At 35.0% G+C, this 26,043-nt stretch overlaps 1 protein-coding gene across 11 annotated transcripts in view; it reads left to right on the top strand.

The window, feature by feature from the left end:
- The first annotated feature begins 3,150 nt into the window (after positions 1-3,150).
- Positions 3,151-26,043, top strand: part of Epha5 (EPH receptor A5) — a 334,483-nt gene continuing 311,590 nt past the window's right edge. For all 11 annotated transcript variants that reach the window (XM_076865180.2, XM_076865181.2, XM_076865179.2 and 8 more), the window contains exon 1: positions 3,151-3,334. In XM_076865180.2, coding sequence (XP_076721295.2) covers positions 3,151-3,334 — 184 coding nt within the window. The remainder of the gene's footprint in view (positions 3,335-26,043) is intronic.

Below are 26,043 nucleotides of genomic sequence, written 5' to 3'. Positions count from 1 at the left end.
ACATGGATAACTCTTTGAAATTGAGACCCAAGCCAAAGTACTAACATTGCCTTCTCTGATTAACCCTCTCTAGATAAAAAATAACTGATTATTGCCTTTGGGCTTCATTCTACAGCTGTTCCTGCTTCCTCATATTCAACAACTTAAGCTACTTAAGGTGGAGAATTATAAGGATTTTGCATTCTGTATTCTCAATCATTGAATTAGCCCATCTTGGGTAGCAGATCACACAATTATGACTGTAATGATCAGGGTTCCAGGTTTCCTTTGATACCTCTATTTTAAATTCTCTTTGTCCCTTTATATTCAACCTCCAGATGGATAATTACTTCCAACTTCACATTCAGAAAATATTGATATTGTGTTGATTGACATAAATCGCAAGCTACATATAGTTCCAAGAAAAGAACCAAGTCATTTATTGTCTGGAAAAGAATCAGCTTCAGTGTCTGACTTTCCTTGAATAATGCGTAGGATTTAGATGAAAGTACTATGTGTCTTGGGTGGTTTAAATAATTGTTAGGGAGTGGAATTTCTGTAGAATGGAGGGGCAGATATAAAATTCAGACACATGAAGTAATTTAGAGGAACACTGAGATTAAAATTTTAGTGAAAAATAAAATAGAAAATTTCTCTAAGCCTTTTTTGGCTTTAAGTTCTAAGCTGAAGATGTTTTTATTTTTTTGTAGTCAATAGTAAATAACTAAAGCTTGATGAACTGGGGAATAAGATAGAAATTCAAAGAATATGGAAGAGAGCTTGAAGATCATCTTCTCTATATCCCTGATCTTATTGATGAGGATATTGAGGCCTATAGAAGTAAAACAACTAGCTCAAAACCACATTAAACAGCTTATGTCTTATATTAGCTTTATTATGTATTCTTAGGCTTTAGATATCTTATTATTCTCTTTAGAAATTCTTAAGTAACTCAACTATAAATGGGGTAGGGAAAGATGCTTACATTTTGAATGGTCTTCAAATAGAAACATGCATTTTAACTTTCTATCTCACTGTGAAGCTTTTAGCCAAACTGAAAGACTGATTTGTTGCCATTCCTCTAAATTTGCTACATGCATTTGAAGCACATTATAATAGAATGAAGCTGATTTCAGACTTCTAGTGCCAAAATATTTCAGGGAAAAAAATCAAAGATGAGTTTCCACCTCTAAAAAATTGCATAACTGCAGCTTTATTCTTCCATCTTCATTGCAAATATTTAATCAAAAAACAAATGTCATCAGCTAAAGAGTGCGATAGATTTATTGTGAAGGCAAACAGGAGTCTAGATAAGTCAAAGCTAGTGAACAGGTTCTTCTTTATTAGGTGTGAATACAAGCCCAATCTTGACAGTTGTTACTAGACCCCAAGTTAAATGAGATATCTTTATTCTAAAATCACATTTTTGTGGATGCGTTTTTATTTGCAGTTTTATTTTTCTTAAAAATGCCAGTTTACTAAAATTGCCCTTCAGATGTATCTCTTTTGACGAATCTATGAGTAAATTGATGGAAAATATTAAAGCAAAGGAAGACATAACGGAGGTGAAGCACAGAACGTTGTCTTAAACTGTTTTTCTCCTGGTTATTTGTAAACCTCTCAATGTAAGAGAACACAAGCAATTAAAATAATTAACCCCTGAGATTATTTGACTCATGCTAATATCACTAGAATTAATTGCATATATCTGCACACTATATACTTTCTAAAATGCTTAAACATTCTATTAATTAAATAAATGAATTAAATCATGACATCTTAAAGTATTTGACAGTACAAATCTCAGTTCCCAAATTCTTTAAACTCCCTGAAATCTTGAGACCTATAGCCTGAATAGAATTTAGATATTCTACAATTTAACTTCTGAAGAAAACGTTCCGTAATTCTCTCCTTCAAGCCGCCAAACTATGGGAAGGACAGGAAGGGTCAATAGCAGTGAGCGATATGGTTGTTTAAGAAACTAGCCACGGACCAGCAGAGCCTGCGAAAGCGCGGCTGTGTGACGACAAGGTTGTTGATGCCACAAGCCTGTGAGTGGCAGCAGGCAATATGCCAAACCAAGGAACCCGCTTCTCCAAGGGCTGACGCTGAGCTAAGGCTGATTTCCCTTCTGCCTCCCGGGAACTCTGGTCCTCGCTGGCGTCGTCAGGAGGATTCTTTGCCCTAATTATCTGGGGAGGAAGACGCGCCTTTCCCGGAGACCGCTAGGCAACACTCACCACGGCAGCCTGCAGATTACTTCCCTCCGTGGGTGTGTGACTTCGTCTAAGCAACTCACACTTACAGTAGATTCTCACTGGCGAGGCTGCGAGCACAGAGGGGCGGGGGAGCTGGGAAGAGGAGGAGGGAAGGAGGGTGGGAGGCGCAGAGCAGGGAGGCAGCGGAGACGCCGGAGCTCCAGACACAGCAGGAGCGCGCTGTGGCGGTGCAGTTTCAAGCTCGCCTTCGCAGCCGCGCACACACCGCCTCCTCGCTGAGCAGCGGGAACCGCAGCAGCTCCGCGCCGCCGCAGCCCAGCTCCGCGCTCCAGCCCGCTCACTGCCGTCAGTACCGCCCCTCGTCAGCACTCAGCCCGCAGCTATTTCCTTCTGCCAGCCTCTTTGAACTCTTTGGATCTTTGCCTTTGCTCGCCTCTCTCCTCTTTTTTTTTTTTTTTTTTCCTCACCCCATATTTTCACAACTCCTCTCTCTTTATCCTTTACCATCCTGATTTTCTTTTTATTGGAAATTTCATCCTAAGATGACTTGCCTTCCTTACCCTCGTCCATTTCAGCACTGAAGACTGAAAAGGAACATTTCCCTCCCCTCCGGTGGCATTTAAAAACCGCAATTCTTCAAAAGTCTTCAGAGGCAAAAGGAACAGGACGCAAGACCCTCCCGGCACCCTTGATTGAGCCCAGTCAAGAACAGTTCTAGCAATCGGAGCTGGTGTTTCATTGAATCCTACTGAGGGGGAAGGCGAAAGAAGCCAGAAGCAAACTTCAGCTGTCTCCGGGGGTCTGTGGTTCCCGCATTTAGGAGCCGCGTGCCAGAAGGCGTAGGAACCCACGGGGGACGAGGAGGAGCCCCGCGTCTCCCTCGCCCATTCCTTGAGGACAGAGGTGTGGACTGAGGCGCGCGGGACAACAGCGGCAGAGAGGGTAGGAGAAGATGCGGGGCTCCCGGCCCCGGGGTGCGGGACGCCGAAGGCCCCCGGGCGGCTGCGGCGGCGACACCCTCCGTACCCCTGCGTCTCTGGCCGGCTGCTACTCCGCACCTCGCCGGGCCCCACTCTGGACGTGCCTTCTCCTGTGCGCCGCGCTTCGGACCCTCCTGGCCAGCCCCAGCAACGAAGGTAAGGAAATGGAGGTGGGGGCCACAGCCACCTGGGGTGGAGGGGTGAGGCGGGGCCTGGGGGAGCGGGTCACGGAGCTTTAGAAGCGGCTGCCGCGGACTAAATCCTTCTCCTCATGTCGATTTTGTATTTGTCGTCCGGTTTCGTTGGCCTTTCATTCCCTCTCCGCTGTCTTTGGTTGCATTGTTTGACATTAGCTGAGGAGTGCCGGGGAGGAACCTGATTGTGGACCCAGGCTGATTGGGGGCGGGGAAGTTGAAAGCCAGGAGGAAAGGGGTCTGAGACCCGAGCTGGGAGGTTGGGTGCGGCTAGATCTCCGAGCGCCTGGAGAAGTGTCATTTCGTTTAGTGAGAAAAGCAATGACAAGAATTTCAGGACAGGTGGAGCTTTTTAGAAACCGTTATTTGATGTTGATGATGGGAAACGTTGTGGGGGTGGCTTTTGCTTTTTATTTGGGGGAAAGTGCCTGCTGGGAGCTGTTATTTAGGGCATCACCAGATGCTATTCTGCGGTGGGTGGCAAGAGCTTTTATTTCTTGAAGGGGGATGGCAAAGGACAAAAGGCACCCCTACTTTAGGGCCCCCTTCTTTGGGGGGTGGTCTCACTGTCACACTCAAGCGAAGGTAGAAGAAGGCGGGAAGGTGGGATGCCGCGGCAGAAAGGGAAGAGGAGTATAGCTGCTAGAAGTTGCGTCTGGAACCCACCGCGGCTTATCTCATAGTGGGAAAAAGACTTGCTTCAGTAGGCATGAGATCCTGGTGCCTAGGTCTCCTTACCTACCCTCATTTTTGCGCTCCGGACCAGAAGATTGTCCCCGCCTTCTTCTGAGAGAGTAAGGCCGGGCGCCGAAGCAACACCTGTGTCGCTCTGGATGCCCCTGGAGCAGTGCTCAGCCCACCCAGTGCCAGCCTCTTCACCCTCAGCCCTCCGCCCTCCTGTCGCCTCCAGCTGGGCTAGCTCCTCTTTCACACCAGTACTATGCTCCGGTCTCAGTTTAAGAGCGCATTCCGCGCGATGGGGGATGTGAGGGTGTCCAGAGCAGTGAGCATCTCTGATCCGGATCAGGGATACCAGGATCGGTCATCACGTAAATTTACAATATAAATAAAACAATTTTTAAAATAAAATAGAAAACTCTGTCCCTTATTTGGAGTGCTGGGGTTTTGGTTTGGAGGTGTGGATGCGAAGCAGGACGCGCAGAACCTTAAAGAAATTCCTTCCACTCCTGGGGCAGAAGAAGCTGGACCGGAAAGATGAAGCAGCAGCCGAGAGTCGTGTGTGTCCTCGTGACTTGCACGGGTTCAGTCTTGGCTGTAGGAGAACGCGCTGAGCTGGTATCCTATTGCTGCCAGCTTCCAAGGAACCGAGGAGAGCCTGGCAGATCGAGACACCCCCGCCCACCTCCCACCCCAGGAACTTTGTCTCCTTAACCCTATGATTAGTTTTTTTCTTTTTTTTTTATATGATCAAAGGAGAATATATATCCATCGATAGATATGGATACATATAAATGTAATCTCCCATGATTAAGCCAAGCAATATGTATTTTCCCTTCCTCATGAAGTTGAAAAAGTGTTTTATGAAGTCTTGTAGACCTTTTACTAACGTCTTATGCTAGATTTATTGGGCTAAAAGTGTTAAAGATTCTAACAGGGTTATGGGTCCTTTTAACTGTCTTATTCCATGAAAAGGAGCATCCTGGTTAGACCTGAAAGAGTCACCCTTTCGTTTTTTCCATTTTAATTTCAAGTCTTTTTCTGCATGTGTGTTGAGGGAGCGGAATTGAGATAGAGTACAGGTAGTCACTGTTAGAGAACAGAAAGAAGAGAATTCTCAGAGTGATGGGATCAAGTGGGATAAAGGACTAAGATTATGGGAAGAGGAAAAACAGGGAGAAAAAATAAATGAAAAGGAAGCAAGAAAGTAGCACCAGTTTCCTAATCTGGTGTAATGTTCTGGAATGGAGACTGACTCACTTTAGATTTCATGTCCACAGGTTGTATGGGCTTACCCAACTAGTAGAACACACTGCGAACTTGAGCTACAGTGAGATAGGGTTTGAGAGGGGATCCAAAAAAACTAAGCAGTACTTTACCCTCCAGTCCTCTGAGGACACAAGAATAAAAGTGTGCCTGTTGTTTGGGACACATTTTGTGACATATACATAATTTTATGTTATACATACTTAGAAATAAAATTTTATTGCCATCAGTCTTATCTAATTTATCCCAGCTTTGCCAATTTTCCATCATTCCTTTAGTATCATCTCAGACCTTTATTTTGCTTCTATGAAATCCAGTCTTCCCTTTTGGTTTTCCATGTTAGTGTTATTTTAAATGTATTAAAACATTTGTAGCAGCAGACTGTTTTATTTAGTGAGTCAGATTCGAGTTTTTCAGTTTGGATTTGTTTCAGGATGTACTTTGAAAGGACAAGGACAGAAAGAATTGATGTACACCCTAAATTCATTAATAACTTGCTCTCATATAATTTGCTCTTACAACCTAATACGGATGTTTAGTAATTTCAAGAACTGTTGTATATGAGTGTGTGTGTGTGTGTGTGTGTATATATATATATATATATATATATATATATATATATATATATATATAAATATATATATATATATGTATGTGTATATTTTTAAAGATTTCATTTTGTGAAAAACATTGATTCATCAGGTGGAAAGAAATAAATGTGACTTTGCATTCAAAATTGGTATTTCTGTCATTATTAGAATTTAACTTTAATAGATTTAAATAAGCAGGCTTGAACAGAAAAAGCCAAACTTGTATCTAGAATCTTGGATTGATGTTAAATTATTTATTTATTTAGAATGTGTTGATTAGCAGACAATAGAAGGAAAATCTATTCTTTAGCACAAATTCTAAGCAATTTACAAGGTTATTATGTCTTCAGTTCTCTTTTTACAGATATAAACTGCAAGTGGAAGAAACCTTCAATCTATAGTACAAAATAAAAATTTTTATCATAGAGTAGTTCAGAGACATATTTACCAAGAGACTTACCTCAGATTGATCAAGCAGTACACTATTACCAAGTGTATCAAAGAGAAAATTTTAACAAATTAAAGTAAAGGGGGAAGTCCATGCTTATGAATTTTTGGAGGAGGCCCTGAACTTATTCAGTAACTGCCATTTTTTTGCTGTCTGGAGATATATTTGTAAACAAGCATTATTTGACAAGTGCTTTTCTCAGCAGGGATTCTTGGCCAATTACTGCTGAACAGCTCTGCATTGAAAATGATTCACCCGCAGTGAATCAAGCTTAATTCATTGAAGCTGCAGTCAGTAATGTCCCAGTAAAGTGCTTCTGACAGTTGTCAGCAGTTTGTATTTGAAAAGTCCAGTTTCTTGTCTCCAAATGTTTTGTATGTTCGAGAAAGTGGGATGGAGGTGTTCTGGGAAAAGAAACACATAAGGAAGGGGGAGGCTGAACTGCTTGAGAGACAATCAGAAAATTGTAAATGTTTTCACTGAAAAGAGGAGGAAAAGTTTGTTTTAGATTGTTTCTCAGTTTATAATAGGACCAGGCCCATAAAACAGATTGGAGGACATAATAGATTTGTAAAACTAAATGGCTTTATTTTGTGGCCTTGTCCTTCTGTTGTAATTCATTTCCTTTTAGATAAACCGGCAGGACCCCACAGAAAAAGGACAGTAAAATCACTCCCTCACCAGGACACTACTGAACAAGAAAAGAGAGTCATTACCCCTATTTGAATCATAGATTGTTGGAACCAGAAGGGACCATGAAAAGTTTGGGCTTTTCACTTAATAAACCATGAAAAGGAGGGCAGGAGGAGGCTGGGTCTTGACATTTTAAGCTCTTTCTTGGAGGCCAGGGTGACAGGTAAGAGGATTTCATTTCTTCATGTGAAAAAGAAGAGGGTACACAATTCCTGATTTTACAATGGAGATTTCTTCTTAATTGGACATTTCCTTGTAATTTTATCACTGGTAAAGATTATTAAGTCTTTATTCTAATTAACATAGGATCTAGTTGTTCTGGGAAAAGAGTTCACTTTCTAATATTTAGAAATGCACTATTTACCATTTTTATATTATTACTACACTCTACAAAATGTAACCATTTACAATGTGTGTATCTGTACATAAAATATCAAAATAAACCATGTAGCTAATTATAGATAAGCGTTCCCAAATTATTTAATTAAATATTTTATTAATATTACCCACTGATGAGAAAATGAATGTGCTTTTGTTTTTCCACTATACTTTTGCTGTTTGACACCACCACTTGAATCTCCTTTGTTTGGAGTGCATTTTATGTATTTGAAGCTTGAATAGCTAAATAATTTCTCTCATTTGGAAAAAAAACCCTCTACCTTTGACTGTAAAAATACACAATAATATGCATGAGTATATAAGTTAAATATAGGTATTTTTCCTTTTCTGAGTCAAATTTAATGTTCTTATTAAGAAGAAATATATGCTGTTTATTTTTGAAGAAATAACTACTTTAAAAAGTATTTATAACTTCTTATGCAATATTTTTTCAGTTTAAATTAGCAGGTATTATTATACTTTAAGTGGATAGCTTGAATTTAAGTTAGAGAAGGTACTTAATAATTTGGAAATTGTTACAGTATTTTTGAGAATCCTAAAATAGTTTTACATTGATCTTCATAAAGCATCAGAATTAACTGAATATCAAACTGCACATCAGAGTATGAATATCAGACTTTACTTATTAATTGTTAACATTTGATTGCAGTATTTACCTTTACTTTTTCTTTTCAGAAAGACTAAATTATAGTTATAAAACTAGCATGAAAGTTAAAGCTGTAAATTGTTACCTTTAAACTCAGAATGATTTTTACTGATCTAAGTATGTCTAGTGAGTATATCTATCTCAGTAGGGGTGAAATGGCTCCTACTGATATGTCTACTAGGTCTATACATATTTAGCTATTTCTTTCAAAATTTATATAATCAATAGGATAGGTAGCATTTCTCAGAAGGAGCTATTCTAGTCTGTTTTATACATATACACACTTAATGATAGTTAATTTATATTAAAGAATTTATCATATGTTTTATTCCAGTCTAATGTAATTAAATATAGTACATATTTATACAAATTATGGGTAGATTATGAAAAGGAAGATGAATTCTAAAGGTTTTGTAAACAGATTGAAGTGGTTCATATATTTTTCAAAATAGATTAATAATATAACCAACAAAATGTGTTTATTCACTGAGGTGAATTAAATATGGAAAATAAATAATGGGAGAGTTTCTAATGTATTCATAATAATTTTAAAGTACTATATGGCTTTAGTGCTACAAGAACATTCTTTAAAGCACTATATATCTTTATTGCTTTTAGAATACTGGAAAGTTTGACATTTATTTGCTGTGAGCATCTTTTATGAATTATTGTTTTCATTGAAAATGTTTATTTCAAAACACAAATTTTCCTAATTTATCTATTTTTAAGTTTTTTTTTTAAATTTTAAATTTCCAAAACATCACAAAATATCAATACTTAGGAGAATCTCCTTTTATTTTGCATTTACTTTTCTCTTTATAGTTTTTGATTTTCCAGACATTAATTTACTGAGTTAATAAAGTACATTTAGAATTGTTAAAACAAGGCAAAAATGAATTGCAGGGATAGGGGTATAGCTAAGTGACAGAGTATTTGCCTATTATGTGTGTATATAAGTGTGTATGTATGTTAATATGTATGGGTTCAATCCCCAGTATCCCCAGTACAGACCTCTGCCAGAGAGAGAGAGAGAAAGAAAGACAGAGAGAGAGAGAGAGAGAGAGAGAGAGAGAGAGAGAGAGATTGCAGTGTAAGCAATTTAAGTATAAATTTTGAATAAGAGCTCACTTTAAATAATTCATTTATTAACATAAACAAAGTTCATTTTAATGAAGGTTTTTTTCTCAAAAAATATAGTAGTATTTACTGATTCTATAAGTAATACTGTAAAATAACTATGGTGTAAATTAAGCTACAATGGTACATGTATTCTTGAATATTAACATTTGATTGGAATTTGCATCCTTCTTTTGACACCAGAGATTTCACATATAAAGAATTTATTCATCTCAGTTATTCTTATCACATTAAACAAAATATATAGCTTAAATTTAACATTCAAACTTTAATAACAGAAAACATTTAAATGAATGACTTAAAGCATAATTCTGACTGGTGAATTTTGTGAGAAATAAAGATTTTAAATTCACATTTAACTTCTTTCCCTGAGTCTTAAAAAATCCTTACCGGATATAATCTTTTAGTGTAAAATTTTAAATTAATAACGTGCTATAAGAAACATAGAGTTTTCATAATTACTGGTAAAATGTTTAGTAAATTACAGTTTTGCTTTTTTTCCCCCATAAAATCTCAAAAATTTCATCTAGCATCCCTAATGAGAATCCTAGGTATAAAAAGTCATAAATGAACCAGTAATTTAATAGGTTGGAGATTTGCATATTTAAAAAACTGTGCTTTAGTATGATGGCATTTATTAACTGTTATTTAATGTTAGTTTGACTTTTTGAAATGATTTTTTATCTTTAGCAACTTAAAGGAACCATAAAGAATAATGTCTGCTGTTTAAAAATTGTATGCAAATTCTCTAAAAATTGTGTGAATTTGGCCTTTGGAGTACAATTTGTTCTATTACATTTAAAGAAAACCTGCTAAGTTCTGTTTATAATTGAACTTTTTTTTTTTTAGCTCTTCTTTTCCTATAGGATCCACAGCTTTTAGTCTCTTATCATTCTATGAGTTACTTTATTAATATTATTTAAATGATTCCTTAAACAATGAGAAAGCATATAGAAATTTTTTGAATGAAAATACAGGTCATGCCTCCTTTCCTCTGTATCTCCAAGTGACTCAGTGTCCATGCCTTTTATTATTAGGCACTTCTTAAGCATAGTTTGATAACTTGTCTAGGCTATGTGTATGTGCCCATGGATGTGTTTGGGGTGTGTGGAAGGGTTATCATAAGACTGGAGAAAGGATTGGGAGGGATGTCAATGTAGTATTATCCCAAATTAAATATAAATCAATGTTTGGCTTTTATTTTATTTTTATCTTATATAAAGAGAATACTACACACACACACACACACACACACACACACACACACATTCTAATTTTGTTTTAGATTCACCATGACTCTGAAGATACAAACCATAACCTAATTAAAAACAAAACAGAACAACAAACAAATAAAAAAGCTTCTTTAGTTCAAATTGATTCAAATATTTGGTGTTTTTCGTCTATTTTTTAAATTGTTGCTTTATAGTTATATGTAAAGACAGAATTCATTGTGGTTTATTCACAAAAGTACATGGCATAATTTTGTCAAATTTATTTCCTATTTCCTCCCTTTTCCCATCCCTTGTCCCCCCATCCTCAATCTCCTTTCTCCACTGATCTGTCTTCTGAGATCTGCCTCCCTTCTTTTTTTTCTTCTTACTTTGCTTTCAATAAATGGTTAACGACCCAACTAGACATTTCTTCTATTTTTTTAATCTGTTTTGTTGAGACATGCCAAATACTTGTGGCATTAGACACCCCATGAATTAAATAATTGGGATTAAAGTGTTTGTAATAATTCTAATTATGTTTTAGTTGCTGGACTATTGCCCAGGTCATCTTCTCTATCCATCAAGTTTGTCTTCAATTCTAAATAAGCTGGACCCACAGCTCTGAGTAAATAATTGTGATTAAAAAAAAAAACCCAAACCCAAAACAAACAAACAAACCACCACCACCACCACAACAACAATAACAACAAACAAGAGCCAAAACCTGAGGGTTGAAATATTTTGCATATGCTTTGTGAGAAAATGTTCTTACTTAGAAACATGTTTCAGGCTAACTATTGGAAGGTTTAGGGAAAATACAGTCTGTTCTTTTGCTCAAAGATGGATAATGTCTTTTTTCTCTTATAATTTCACACTCTTATTTTCATCTGTCACATCTCTTTCTCTCCTTCCCTCCTTTCCCCACAAAGGCAGTGTAAGAGGGTAGAGAGCCCATGCTTGATATGTTCCAACACCCCCAGGAAACCATGATTTCAAACAGGCATTAAAAAGATAATATTCTTTTTTTTTTTTTTTTTTTAAGTAAATTGGGGACTTTTCTCTAAAGGCAAAGAATAGACATTATCCAACTCAGTCATACTTTTTGTGGTTAATCAGAAATACAGGAGTTTAAGATGTCTCTGTCAGCTTTGCCTCTCTTAAAAGATTCACTAATTTACTTTGGACTGGCTGAACCTTCCTGTTCCAGGATGCCTGTTAATGTCTTTTCTATGGAAAGATATACTCAGCAGGTAGATCTGGCTGGCACCAGAAAAGCCCAGCAGTCCCCAGCAGGAGCTGCTCTGTGAGCCAAGTTTAGCTTTCACTCAAAGCCCTCCCCTCCAGTATTAGCTGGAAAGGTGAGACAAATTGCCTGGTCCTGAGGAAGATGACTGTGAGCTCTCATTTCACTCAAGGCTTTCACTCTAAGCAGTGTAGTGATGCATAATGAGCCTCCTAGAAAAGTCTACAGCCAGCCTTTTGGGGTAGGGAATACTTGAAAACTGCCGTGTCCAAAGCATTTAAACCATGAGTTTCTAACCACCATATTTGATTTCTCTTTAAGGGAGGGAGGGACACAACAGCAGCAATAAAACTAAAGAACCACTTTGAATATGCAGATTTGGAAGCACTGGTTTTGAGTTAAGACTCTGAAACACAGTAGGAAAAAAATTAAGTGCTATGGAATCATAGAAAAATCAGAAGAACAAATAAAACTTTGGCTTTGGAATTCTAAAACAAACACTTTTTTTTTTAATGCTAGTCTCTGTCACTTAAAACTTTAAATAGTGCATTTATTTTTTAGTCCAGTTCATTTATCTGTAATATACTTAGAATAACAATACTTATGACTATTGTGGAGAACAAATGGAATAAAACAATTTTTGAATTGGTAGGGCTCTACATGGATATAATTAGTACAAAGAAAGAGGAAGTCTAAAAATAAAACTGATTAGGTGTTCTGAATAGCTCATGTATCTTAATTCTTTGTTTTCTGCATAAAGTTAAAGATAAAAGCTTATATTATTTGAGGTAATTTTCTTAAAAAAATAAAGTAATATCTTACTTTTACAAATACAACAGAAACCCAGGTCCATGAACACTTAGTAGCATGGAAGTGGCCCATGTCATTGAGAGCCTTGTAGCTTCATTTTATTTTATTATTTTTTAAATTTTTATTATTGGTTGTTCAAAACATTACATAGTTCTTGACATATCATATTTCACACTTTGATTCAAGTGGGTTATGAACTCCCATTTTTACCCCGTATACAGATTGCAGAATCGCATCGGTTACACATCCACTTTTTTACATATTGCCATACTAGTGTCTGATGTGTTCTGCTGCCTTTCCTATCCTAGTAGAGGATAGGAATGTGTCTTCATTTTAATTAACCTCAGTGTAGGCTGCCTCCTGTGGAAGTACCTCAGAATTAAGAGATGTACAGACAAGGAAATCAGCTCTGCAGTGTCTTAGGTGTATGGTCTTGACCTATCCACCTCAGATTGCACATAGTTCAAGTGAGATGTTACGGTACACTGTGAAGTTGCTATGAAAAATTAAATAATAATTTTACATAGGTCACCCTGTAAAATTCCTAGAACTACATGGATACCCCCAAAAATGTGAGCCTCTGTTTTTTTCTTCACTACTATGTATGGGGTATTTGAGTCATGATTTTACAGTCACAGGTCATCATCTTCCTTGCATTGGATATTTAATAGGAATATGGGGTGGGAAAACAATCTCACAAAGGGAATTGCACAGAACAGGACAAGATAAAAACCAAGCCCATGGCGTTGTCCTAATTTTCTGTTGATTTTCCTCATTATTTAATGTTGAATATTGGGATGTGACTGGGAAACAAAGGAGAAATCATAAGTATAAAGATCATGGATTATAAATGTGACATTTAACCTCATTTTTCCCCCAGGAAGATCGTGGTACATATTTTTGATTAGTCATAGAACATATCAAGAAATATAATCAAGTATTTAGTCTTAGCATAGTATGTTATTAGTTTTACCTTCAAAAATATATGTATTGTATATGTGTATGTGTATATAATATATGTGTATGCCATATATAACATACATATGTGTATGTCATATGTGTATAATATATATGTATGTGTTATATATGTGTATATATCAGATGTTTATAATATAATTTATTATACATATACACATGCATTTATAATATGATCCATATATATAGAGAAAGTCATTAAAATGACCTGAAAGATAATGCTAAAAATTGGAAAGTTGGGAGCATTGTATTCTTAGAAGTTTATTTAAACAAATGTCTGATACTGTAACTTGACACCTCTGTTTTTGATTTGAAACATACAATTTACTAACCTGTTTAGTAATATGCTGAATTTAAAATATTACTTAGCAACATAATTGGGTTTTTATATTTTCAGAAATGTTCTAACTTAATTCTCTGGGGACTTATCTTTTTCATATGGGTGGACATAAACAGGTATAAGGAAGTTTGAAATGTGTTTAGATTTGCTTGTAAAATGTTTAGGTTTGTGTGCTTATGAAGGTGCATACTCTATGTAGTAGTCATAGCTAATATTCATTACTGACTTACTGTGTGCCAAAAATTGCTCTGTTTTATATACGTATTATCTTCCTATAAAGGAGTCTAGGAGAAATAATCATTATTACTATTATTATCATCATCATCACCCTTGTGTTTTATACATGAGGAAAGAAAGGCAGGGAATACTTTAATAATTTGCCCAGTTGAAAGATGGTGCCTTCATTTAAACCCAGGCAGTCTGATTAAAGTAATGCTTTTACCAACTCTTCTTCAAGGGGAGATTGTTGTCCTCCAGACTTCCATAGCTACTCTGACCTTTGTCCTCTGAAATAAAGGTTTATTCCTCAGATAGTGAGAAGTATAGTAAAAGTATGTTCAAAAATTCATGTGGTGTTCAGGAGGCATTTCCTCATATGCTCACTCATAACTCCATTAAATAGTTGGATCAACTGCTGGTTATCTTACTCTTGGACACTGATTTGGCCCATCCACTCTTAGTTGTCTAGACCTCCATTAGCACAGACCATATCTCTTCTCATACATTTCCTTCTTTCCATTTCAAGGCATGTATTTTTTTCTTTTTTCTTGTTTATTTAATTATTACTATTTCTTTTTTTTTCTGTTTGTATACAAAGTATATTCACACCAATTCGTGTCTTCATCCATGTAATTTGGATAGTTATGTCCATCATATTCCATCATCATTTCTAACCCCAAGCCTCTTCCCTTCCCCTCCAACACCTGTGTCAAGGCATGTATTCTTTACTACTTCACTTTTCCGCTGTTATTTTAGTATATAAACAATTCAATTCCCAATTTCTAACCCAGACTAGATTCTAGGTCTAGATTTTGGTACACGAAATCCCATTTAAGAAACTCTCTTCTCCAAACAATGCTATCTATTGCTGATCACTAGGAAAGGGGGTTCTGAAAGTATAATTTTAATCTAACGTATAACAAAATATATTTTTTTCAGTCAGTTCTCACAACCAGAGAGGGCACTACAGAAAATGTATTCAACTTTTTCCTTAAAGCGAAACCCTGCATGTTTTTTCATTATATACAAAGTTATGGTAAACATTTTATAATTACTTTTACATAGTTTATATTATGAAATTACATCATTGCATTTGAATCTGATAAAAATGTCTGTAGGATAGATTAGAACAATTCATTGTTCTAAATGAAGGAACTGAAACAAGAGAGTTTGAGTTATTAAAATGTCAGGGGCTGGAGATGTAACTAGTCGTTATAGTGCTTGCCTTGCATGTGCAATGTCCTGGGTTTAATCCCCAGCACCACCATCAAAAAAATAAATAAATAAATAAAAAAGTCAGAAATTATATAAAAACCAACATCTTATTACTGTAGAATCACTGCCACACTTGTGGAGGTGAACCTTATATTATCTAAAAAACCTCTCAGTCTCTGTTTTTCTCATCTGTAAAATGGGAATATTATTAAAATATAGTTTAGGATTGTAAAGATTAAGTGACTTCACATCATTCAAGTACTATGTAAAAAGTTCTGGCATATAGCTAACAATATATAAATATTAAATATTATATGTGCTAAAAAATGGTGTGGGTTGGCACTCTGACATTTAGCAAGGTCTAATTTTCTGCATTAGTCAGTGGGTACTGTCTAATATTTATTGTAAGTGGAAATACCAGAAGAAAAGCACTTGACTTCAGTTCAATAGCTGTAGCAGCTCTTATTTACTCCCTGGGTAAAACCTTTCAATGGTCCTCTAGTGCCCTTAGGATAAAATCTAAACTCCTTGAGCCTAAGTACAAAGTTCTCAGTGATTTGCTTCTGCTAACCTCTCCTGTGGTTGAACACTCTGTGGGAAGGCTCCTATGGTGGGGAACTTCTCTCAGCGTGGATGGATTCTCTGAGTTCAGTTAGAAACATCATTTTTTTTTTTTTTCCTTTACCTGGATGGTTTGATCTTGCTGCCTAGGTCTATGAAAGATGATTTCTCCAAGTTTGTGTGCTTGTTTTTATTCCAGGTCTAGCTTATTACATTGAAATGTAATTGTATTTATATTTATCTTTACATTTCTGATCATTGATTTGTATATAAATCCCTGTAAAAATTAAACGTTAACCAGAAAAACAGTTCTCGTTTTAAACAAAAATTCACCACTAAAAGATAGTATGATTTGCCAACCAAGTCAAGTTAATTCCAATGAAACTGGCAGTATAATATCTTTTTTCCATTTATTGGATGCATCAATTTGAAGAAAGCATTGCCTGTCTTCAAACTCACTAAAAGCCAGCTTCAAAATTCAGTTATCCATATGGAACATCAGTGAAGTATGTTATACTTAATAAATTTATGCTTAATGAATGAATGGCATTAAGTAAATTCTTCAAGTGACTTTAAAGTCCCTACTTTTAACCACACTGCCTCACCTTATTACTATATTGCTGGTGGACCCAATATAGCTTCTTTCCTAAATCCATACTATTAGAGTCAGAATTTCTGGTTTTATAAAATCTCTTATAAATTGAGAAGTTGCCAGGTCAGAAATGTATGATTTGCCAAGCAGAGAAAGTTAATATCAAGAAATCTGTCAGTAGAATACTATATTTTAGATTTACCAAAATCATTTAGATTTACCAAAGGTAAATAAAATTCTACTGGGATTACAATTAGTGATATCTTGTGCCCATTATCTTTAAAAAAATTAATCAATTACTGATTTCCCCCTCTAATTTCTTAAACTCTCACAGAATATATTAAACTTGAACCTTTATCAGTTAACATAAAAAACATTTTTTTCTACTTTAAGAATGACTTTATTTTACCTAAAAAACAAACAAACAAACAAACAAAAAAAACAAAAAAAATCTGTTTCTTAATGGTTTAAATTTCTTGGGAGTGGATGGATTTACTCTTTCACTTGTTCTAGATTTCCTGGATTTTTTCACTGTCACATACTTTATGAAGCACTTTAGATTTACAATGTGGTGGTAATTATTAATATTGCAGGTGAAAAAAACACAGAATATGTATACCATCCACTATGTGAACAGAATGGCATTAAAACAGATTTATATGGAAAAAAAGTTCTTTTTAAAACTATACTTTGTTTTATTTCTGGTTAGTGTGTTTAATTAATTCCTCTCTCTAGGGAAAAATATTTTCATTTGATGTAAAAAAAATAGCAAATACATAAACAGTACCAGTGGTTAGTTAATGTTGGACTACTCAGCTATAAAAATTCTTCAATTTGAACCTTTCTCTAGATAGGAGGGGTGAAAATGATAACTACCACATAATCTTTATCACATAGGCTTTAATTCTCACAATAACTCTGAGATTGATACTGTTTTCCCAGTACATTAAAGGAAATTGTATTTGTAAAAAGTTCAGCAAGTTGTACTGTGTCATATGATACATAACCTGATAAACTGGGAATCATGGGTATATGATGCTGGAGATCCTGGTTGTACCTATTCTGCAAGAGATTGCATTGATCTAAATGTGCTTAGCATTATCATTTGAATTTTATTTATGCATATTATCTTTCAAGTGTTTTATAAAGCTCATCTTCTTCAAAAGAAAATCAATTAACATAAGAATAGATGTATAAAGAAGCCTTATATTAAGAAAATATCTATCATGAATGCTAACACAATTGAATAGAAAACTTTAGCATAAACTTTCAGCTACATAGTCCTCATTCCCTGCTAAATACCTGTCAATTCATCAGGAAACTGACAATTTTTCTGAATCTGGCATTTGAGTGAAGATAACTTCAATAGTGTTTTGTTTGAAATATTGAATGAATGATGTCATGAAAAAAATTCTTGATTTTCAAAATATGCAAAACTGATTTTTACCTGATGGGTTCTTATATACTGTGGAGAGCTTAGGCTATAACATTATCAGTGGTTTCCAAAAACATTTTTCCTACATAGCAGAAACTTTCATTGAAAAGAAGTAACAGTAGAAGGCCAATACCTAAAGCAGGTAAGGAGAGAGCTATTGGGTTTTCCTGGCTGTGTCTGCGCCTCCTGCTTCCTTCCCTTTATTAGCTTGTGATTCTGCGACTTCTCTTTTGAAACTTGAGAGGCCATTGTGAGCTCAGTTTGAAAACCACACTTTGTTAAGATGCAAAAACAATGCTATGTGGAAGATCAGTGTGATATCATATTGATTTCTAGCTTTCTAAACATCTTGCTAAAAGCAAATGATGATGTGCACTATAGTTTACTTTGAACAAGTTTCCTAACCCAGAGGTGTTCATAAGAATTAAAGTAAAAATATTGTTAAAGATATCGTGTCTGGACCCTTCTAAACTCATTAAATCAAAATTTATTAAAACAATTTCTATAAAAAGTCTATAATTTCAGATCCTGAGAATATATAGTTTTAGAACATAGATAGATAATTCTGTTTGTCTTTACTGAATAACCTTTGTTTAGATCAGAGGTACTAAAGATAGAAAATGTGTACAGAACTGGGGCCAGTCTACAATGATATCAATAAAAAGATTAGAGGCTTCTACTACTATTTGATATCACCAAAACAAATCAACAACTGTATCATAGGTGGATTCACCCTATTAAACTAAGACTTATCCTAGTTCTGATGTTGTCTAATTCTAATTGAGTATAAGAATCACTTGGGTGAGTGATGGGGAGAAATTGTTTCAAATGCAGTCTCTTAGGCTCCACCTAATAGCCTGAGATTGCAAGTTTTAAAAGGAGCCAATGTATTTACAAGTTTAAAAAGTACTGCAGATCATTCAATTGTGGATGATAGAAGCACACTTAAAACAACAATAACAACATTACCACCACCAACAAAATGAGATTCTGTGTTAGTCAGCTTTGTATCACTGTAACAAATACCTGAATAATCAACATACAAAAAGAAAGTTACATTTTGGCTCATAGCTTTGGAGACCTCAATACATGATTAATTGGCCCTGTTGCTTTGGGCCTGTGGTGAGGCAGTGTGTGATGGCAGTAGTACTTTGGTGGAGCAAGCTAGTCACTTCTGGCAGTGAAATGAAAGAAAGTAAAAGGGGTTGGAGTCCCACTGTTACTTTCAAGGTCATGCCCCCTATGAGCTTAGGACTCCCACTTGGCCCCACCACAGGTGTTTCCAACACCTTTCCATAATGTCATGCTGGGGACTTAGACTTTAATACACAAACTTTGGGGAGATGTGTGTGTGTGTGTGTGTGTGTGTGTGTGTGTAAAATAAAGCTTATACATAGCTAATACTCAGAAAATGCTGTCTAAATATTTTCTATCATTAATTTATAAAAGGAGAATATGAAAATATTCTAAGGCTAAAGGTGATATAGATGATTCTCAGATTACCCTATGTATAATAGAGAAATACAGGATGTTAGAGGTCAGAAAAGCAGGTATCCAAGTACAAAAGAAAAAAAAACATTCTAAGTATAATTTGAGATATAATCAATCATATAGCCATTGATTTCAAAACTGATCCTTAAGGCATATTCTTTGATTAATATTTCCTTAGATAATTATACCCTAAGACAGTCTGACTCAGGAGAGGGACATTGATGGATTATTTCATAGGTAATATAAATTCAAACAAGTAGTCACAGGGACAAACTTTCAGAAGGAAGGTAAGTAACCAGAAAAATACTCCTGTTTTATTCACTGATGTGTCCTGGGGCTTAGAAATATTGTTGACACTTAAATAGATACTCAATAAACATTTATTGAATGAATAAAACTTCATTGTAGGTGGTATTGTGTTCCATAGCACTTGGACAAAAGTTCCTCAGTTGTTTATATATTGTCTGTATTATATAGGATTATAGTAAATTACGTATAATAGAAAAACTACCCAAAAGTGACTTAACTATTTTAAAACATGTTTGAGAAAGACATTTGTGGGTAGATGTTTGGTGCCTTGTTCAGGAGCTTAATGATGTTAGGAATCCTTGTGATTTTCTTGTTCTTTCTCTATACTCATTGCCTATGGTTGCAAGAAAGCTGATAGATCTTTTAAGAATCACATCTAATTCAGAGTAAAAAATGAAGGGAAAGAGAAGAGCCAAGAACCAGGTCAGATGTGTTATTTATTTAGTTAATACAACAAAATTTTCTCAGCAACTGGTGAGCAGATTTTTGCTTCTTTCTCCTTAGAAATAACTATGTACAGATTCACTAGATTGGATGGAGGGTAAAATAATAGAAACATGGTTATTATCATTTGCAAAGGCCAGTCATGATTCATTTTGCATTGCAACTCTAACCACAAGTGAGATTCTGGTAGCAAGGAAGGAGATAATTTGTGGATATTTCACAGATACAAAACAGTATATGACACACTAGTATATAAATGAGAGTATTTTTATTTTACTTTGTTGCTTTTTTTTTCTTTTGTAACTTTTGTTAAAGGAAAGATAGCCAATTATTGAGGTATATTGTGGCCAAAAATAGATTATAGGTATGAGACTAAGTAACCAAAAATGATTACTCCTACCTTGTTCTTACATGAGTCATTGTATTTTAATAGACTTATAATATTTTTATTAAAATTTTTCTCACTACTTTGAATTCTGGTAGCTTTTTTGAAATGAATTTTTAGAACTGTTAATAAAATGCTTGTAAGAGCCTCTAAAATTATCTGACTCAATATTTATTGTACATTATTAGTACTTCTCTCATATTGCTTTATATTTTGAATGATGACAAAATATTATCCAAAGATCCCTTGTACTATATTTTTTCTATTTTAGGTAACAAAAAAATCATCATGTAGGGTTTACATCATAATTAAATTTTAACTAAGTTGGAAGATTAACATAAAAATGACTAACATGAAAATAATAACTTAGAAAAAATTAGGGTTATTTCTTATTTTATTAAAAGGGCCACTGGACCATCCCATTGTTTTCTTATGTTCAGTAAATGCTGTTACTTTAAAATAATGACTATAAGTTTGTGGAAGCTTCTGTCTGTTTTAGTTCATATTCCGATCCAATCATCATTTATCCTACCCTCAAGGCTGGAATGCTAACAATTACACAGATTGTCTTGAGGTTCAATATATTTCTATCAAGCATTAGGAGTAATTAGGGACTGGGGTAAAGATTCATTGAAAACAAAGAATCAATTTTACACACATTTTCCATTATATTTTAATAGCTTATTGTTGATATTTGACTTTTAAGGAGACAGTATATTTAGACAAATAGATGCCCTACTTTGCCTCAATTCGTGTCCCTAGAGCATAATGAATAGCAAAATCAAACAGTTAAGAAAAGAGAATTCATCATTACTTTCTTATATACCTTTCTACTTTCTGAAACTTGTACTTGCTATTGAAAATGTGATAATAAATTGTGATTCCCCTAGGAAAAACTAGTGTCTGCTCTGCTAAGATAAATGTATCTGAGGATTTCCATCTTATATACAATATGATTAGATCATTATGGTAGATGTTGGCTTCTGTAACATGCTATCCATAATTCACTAATTTAATAAAACTCACTAATAGAAGAGTTAAGAATTTCAAAGGAGTGAATCTTTGTATTCAGCAAGCTAGACATAAAAGTGTGATATAGAAGCAAGTGTGATATAGAAGCAAGAGAAAGAGCTTTGGAGTCAGATCGACTTGGATTTAGATTCCAGCTAAGTGCTTATTAGTTCTGGGACCTTGGGCCATTGGCCTATTTAACTTTTCTCAACTTCAATTTCCTTATCTGTAAAATGAGAAACATCACATACTAAAGGATCATTGTTAGGATTAAGGGACATAATATAAAAGTATAGGTACATATAATTTTATTACTCTCAATCACTGATGTTACAGATATGAGAATTGAGGGCTTCAAAGTAAAATCATTTCCTCAAGGTCACAAGTTAGCAAAGCCAATGTCACAGGACTAATGAGTATTGTATGTACCATAAATCATATTCAAAGTTATTTGTGAATGAGCACATTTACTTCAAGTGTTGAGGAATTACAATATTTTGTTTTCAAAAGGAATAGCATCATCTAATGACTACACAAGTGGTGGTATAGAACTAAGCAAGTATGAAGTCAAGAGTCTTCTGTGATGTGAACATATTTTTATTCCTCTTATGACATCTACTGTTGATTTTTCTCTTTAGAATAAAAACAATTCATAAGATTTGACAAATTAAATTATTATACCTGACAAGGTAGACCCTGAAAACCATATGCTAGTGCTCTTTTCATGCTATGTGTCTTAGAGTGTAGCAGACTGCTCATTAGTCATAATTTAGCTTAGTGTATTTCTGTGTTACCTTTCCCTAAACACTTTGTACAGACTAACAGGTGGATAATAACTCTGAACTCCTTGTTGCCAAGGAGTTAGTTAGTTAGCAGCTCTGTGATATAATTTGGCATAAGATACTTCTCATATCTTCACTCTGCCATACTTTTAGAGTGTATTAACAATTCAAAAACTTTAGTATACATTTTTGGTTGATTTTTCTGATTTTTTTATCTTGCTGAGTAGTTGCTTTGGGCCTCATTAAGTTGCTGAGGCTGACTTTGAATGCATGGTCCTTCTGCCTCAACCTCCTATGCCACAGGGAGTACAGGTGTGCACCACTTCACCTGGCTTGGTTTATTTATTTATTTATTTTCATTATAGATACATGATTTTTGTTATGACCTTTATACTGAGTGATAATTAAAACTTCTATATGATGGTATAAATATTTTGGAACAAAATAAAAAGAAAGTAAAAGGAACACAGATGAAATTATTTTGAAACAAACAATTAAAGCACTGGGTGTTCTTAGTAGTAAACAATTAAGTGCAACATTACAATCCAAAGAGTCAGCAAAATCATCTGTTTTAGAAATCACTTGAAGACAAATAATCAGTTCAAGTAGCTCATTTGTGAATGTCATTAGAATTCTGTGAATAGAATTTTGGAGTTATCCAGACAGGATGGAAGAAAACAGACTCTGGAATTAGAAAGATGAGTTTGCCTTCAAACTCTTGCCAATTTTGAAGTTATTTCCATTAGATTGTGTGTCTGCCCAGAACAGCAAGTCAATTCTCCACTGGATTAAGCAACAAAATTGATTTTTCCCACGTGATAGCAAGTCCTAGGAGAGGGAGGTTCAAGTTTAGAAGGATTAGCAGCTCTGTGATATAATTTGGCATAAGATACTTCCCATACCTTCACTCTGCCAACCTTCATCAGCAGGCTTTGCTTTCCCACTAATTCTCCTTGTTTTCTCTTGACGATTGTATCAGTTCCAGGAAGTACATCCATACTTAGAAACTTTCAAAGCAATCAGGAGTTATTCTTTAATAATGTTTTCCACCAAAATTTTTCTTCCATTGAAGAACCCCTTCAAAACTCATTGGACAGGGCTGAATTAACAGTGGGACCACATAACTGGAACTAAAAGAAATTCATTGTTGTTCAGATGTGTAAATAGAAAAGAAAATGACTGAATTAAATGAGAAGAAAATAGGAAGTCACCTTGGAAGGACTTACATTAGAACAAAAAGACACAATTGTAAGGTTTGAAATATGGGATTGGTGGCTTAGAAAGGACTTTGTGAATGTACGATTTTGAATAAGTTTTCAGAGATCAGGCCTCTCCACTAACAAACCACTTAGGAGACTTTTAAAGTGAAAATTAATGACAAAAAGTTGGCTGGACTGGTGATACTGTAGAATGAAACAGAAGAGGCAGTTTAGAAAGTTATGATAGGATATACCTAGAATCAGTGGAATTTTGTCAGTGATTCAATATGGGGATAAAGGTGATGGAAGACAAGGTTGACTGATTTCTGGTTTGCCCAACTAGTTTAAGGCATTGTATTCACCAAAGAAAGGAATATAGGAGAAGGGATTTTTTTTTTCTTTTATGGGGAAGAGATAGGTTGAATTTGGGATCATTTAATGCCATAAATTTGGTCATAAATACTAGGAAGTTTTATAAATTGATAGGAATTTTAGAAGTGAGAAATAGTGTATGGATTTTGGGAGGTTCATTAACAGTTAGATTATAATAACTGAGACCTGGGAGTTCATGAGTGCCTTCATAGAGGTCCTTCCTTTTGGTTATATTCTTATATCATCTTTAAAGCCATCCACTTACCCAACCAACAAAAAATAAATAGACTAGCCATTTTTTAATAGAAAAATAATGAGATTTATTGATAGGTTATTATTTTTTATTTGTTCTAATTATATATGACAGCAGAATGCATTTTAACTCATTGTATCCAAATGGAGCACAACTTCTCATTTTTCTGGCTGTACACAATGCAGAATCACACGGTTCATGCAATTGTACATACGTAGGGTAATAATGTCTGTCGCATTCCACCATCCTTCTCATCCTCACACCCCTTCTCCTCCCCTCACTTTCTTCTGCCCAATCCAAAGTTCTTCCTGTCTTTCCTAGCACCCCTCCCCCCATCATTATTTGGAATTATCATCCACATATCAGAGAAAACATTTGGCCTTTGGTTTTTCGGGACTGGCTTATTTCACTTAGTAGGATATAATCCAAACCACCCATTTACTTGCAAATACCATAATTTCATTCTTATTTAAGACTGAGTAATATGCTATTGTGTATATGTAACACATTTTCTTTATCCATTCATCTGTTAAAGGGCATCTAAATTGGTTCCATAATTTAGGTATTGTGAACTGAACTGCTATAGACTAGCCATTCTTCATCTTTAATTGTATGTATGGACTGACACTAAAAATTTTGTTCTTTCCAAAAGCACCTTTTTTTATTCTGTCAAGTCCTAATCAAGAAATGTTGTCATAGTGTAAGAAATGGAGACAGTATACAAAAATATTGATTAATACCAAGGTTTGAAAGGTTGGTATAGGAAGAGTAACTTCTTGTTTTTAGTACTGGGGATTAAACCCAGGAAGATTAACCACTGAGCAACATCCCTAGCAATTTTTATATTTCATTTAGAAACAAGATCACACTAAGTTGCTTAGAGCCTCTCTAAATTGCTGAGGCTAGCATTGAACTCATAATCCTCTTGCCTTAGCCTCTCAAGCCATTTGTTTTATAGGCCTGAACCACTATGCATGGATGGAAAGGTAACTTCTAGAGGGAAGAGAGACAGAAGAATATCACAGAAATATGTTGCATTGGAGATGAAATGTATGTTTTGGTATGTTTATCCATACCAAATCCCACAGATTAATCAAATGTGTATTGTAATGGCCAAATGCTACCAAAAGATAAGGCAAATTGGAGCTTAAAATTACAAGATTATTGCTCATGAACTTGGTAACAAAAGTTTGGGTAAAATGGTGGGGATTGTATAGGCAGATTGAAATGACTTAGATAAGAAATGAGAGGGATGTGAAGGAATAGATAGGAATGTTGACAGCTCATTTAATAATTTGATTTGTAAAGAAAGCAGAGAGGACCTTTGCTGAAAGAAAATATGAGGCTTAATTTATATGTACTTTAACTAAAATCTTTACAAATTATTTTATGGTTAATCCACAAGAGAACGAATTACTCAAATATAGGTTTGTTGGGTAATGTTAATGGCCACTTTGAGGTTACTGTTAATTTAGAATAGAACCATTTTTTTTTATTATGCAGTGCTTTTCAAGTAGTGTTTAGCATCCAGAGTTTTTGTACATTGTTTATGCATAATTAGGACTTAGTTTCTGGCCTTTGTATATCCAGGGAGAGAGGAAGCTATAATAAATTGGTTTATGTCCAAGTCCTAAGTGGGAAACTAGGCTACAGGAATAACACACAGGGCTCAATAACTGAACAAGGTCTCAGTTATTGCTTCTACTTTCTTTCTCCTTTATTCCTCTACTGGGTCTCTGAACATGACTGTAACCTGTCAGTGTTCTTGCTGAACCTACTGTAGATTTGCTGATATGATTAGATAAAAGAACATATACAAATTGCTCAATAGATTACCTGACATATAATAAGCACACAATAAGTTCTTTTCCCATATGCTTTCTTCTTTTTGTTCTAAAAAAGGCTATGTACATGAATTGCACAAAATGTGAAGAAATGAATATGCACCAATTCATTGTCCATGGAAG

This window comes from Callospermophilus lateralis, chromosome 8, assembly GCF_048772815.1.
Source record: "Callospermophilus lateralis isolate mCalLat2 chromosome 8, mCalLat2.hap1, whole genome shotgun sequence".
Classification (NCBI taxonomy): Eukaryota; Metazoa; Chordata; class Mammalia; order Rodentia; family Sciuridae; genus Callospermophilus; species Callospermophilus lateralis.
Note: the sequence above shows the minus strand (reverse complement) of the source record. Positions and strands in the feature narration are given on the sequence as shown.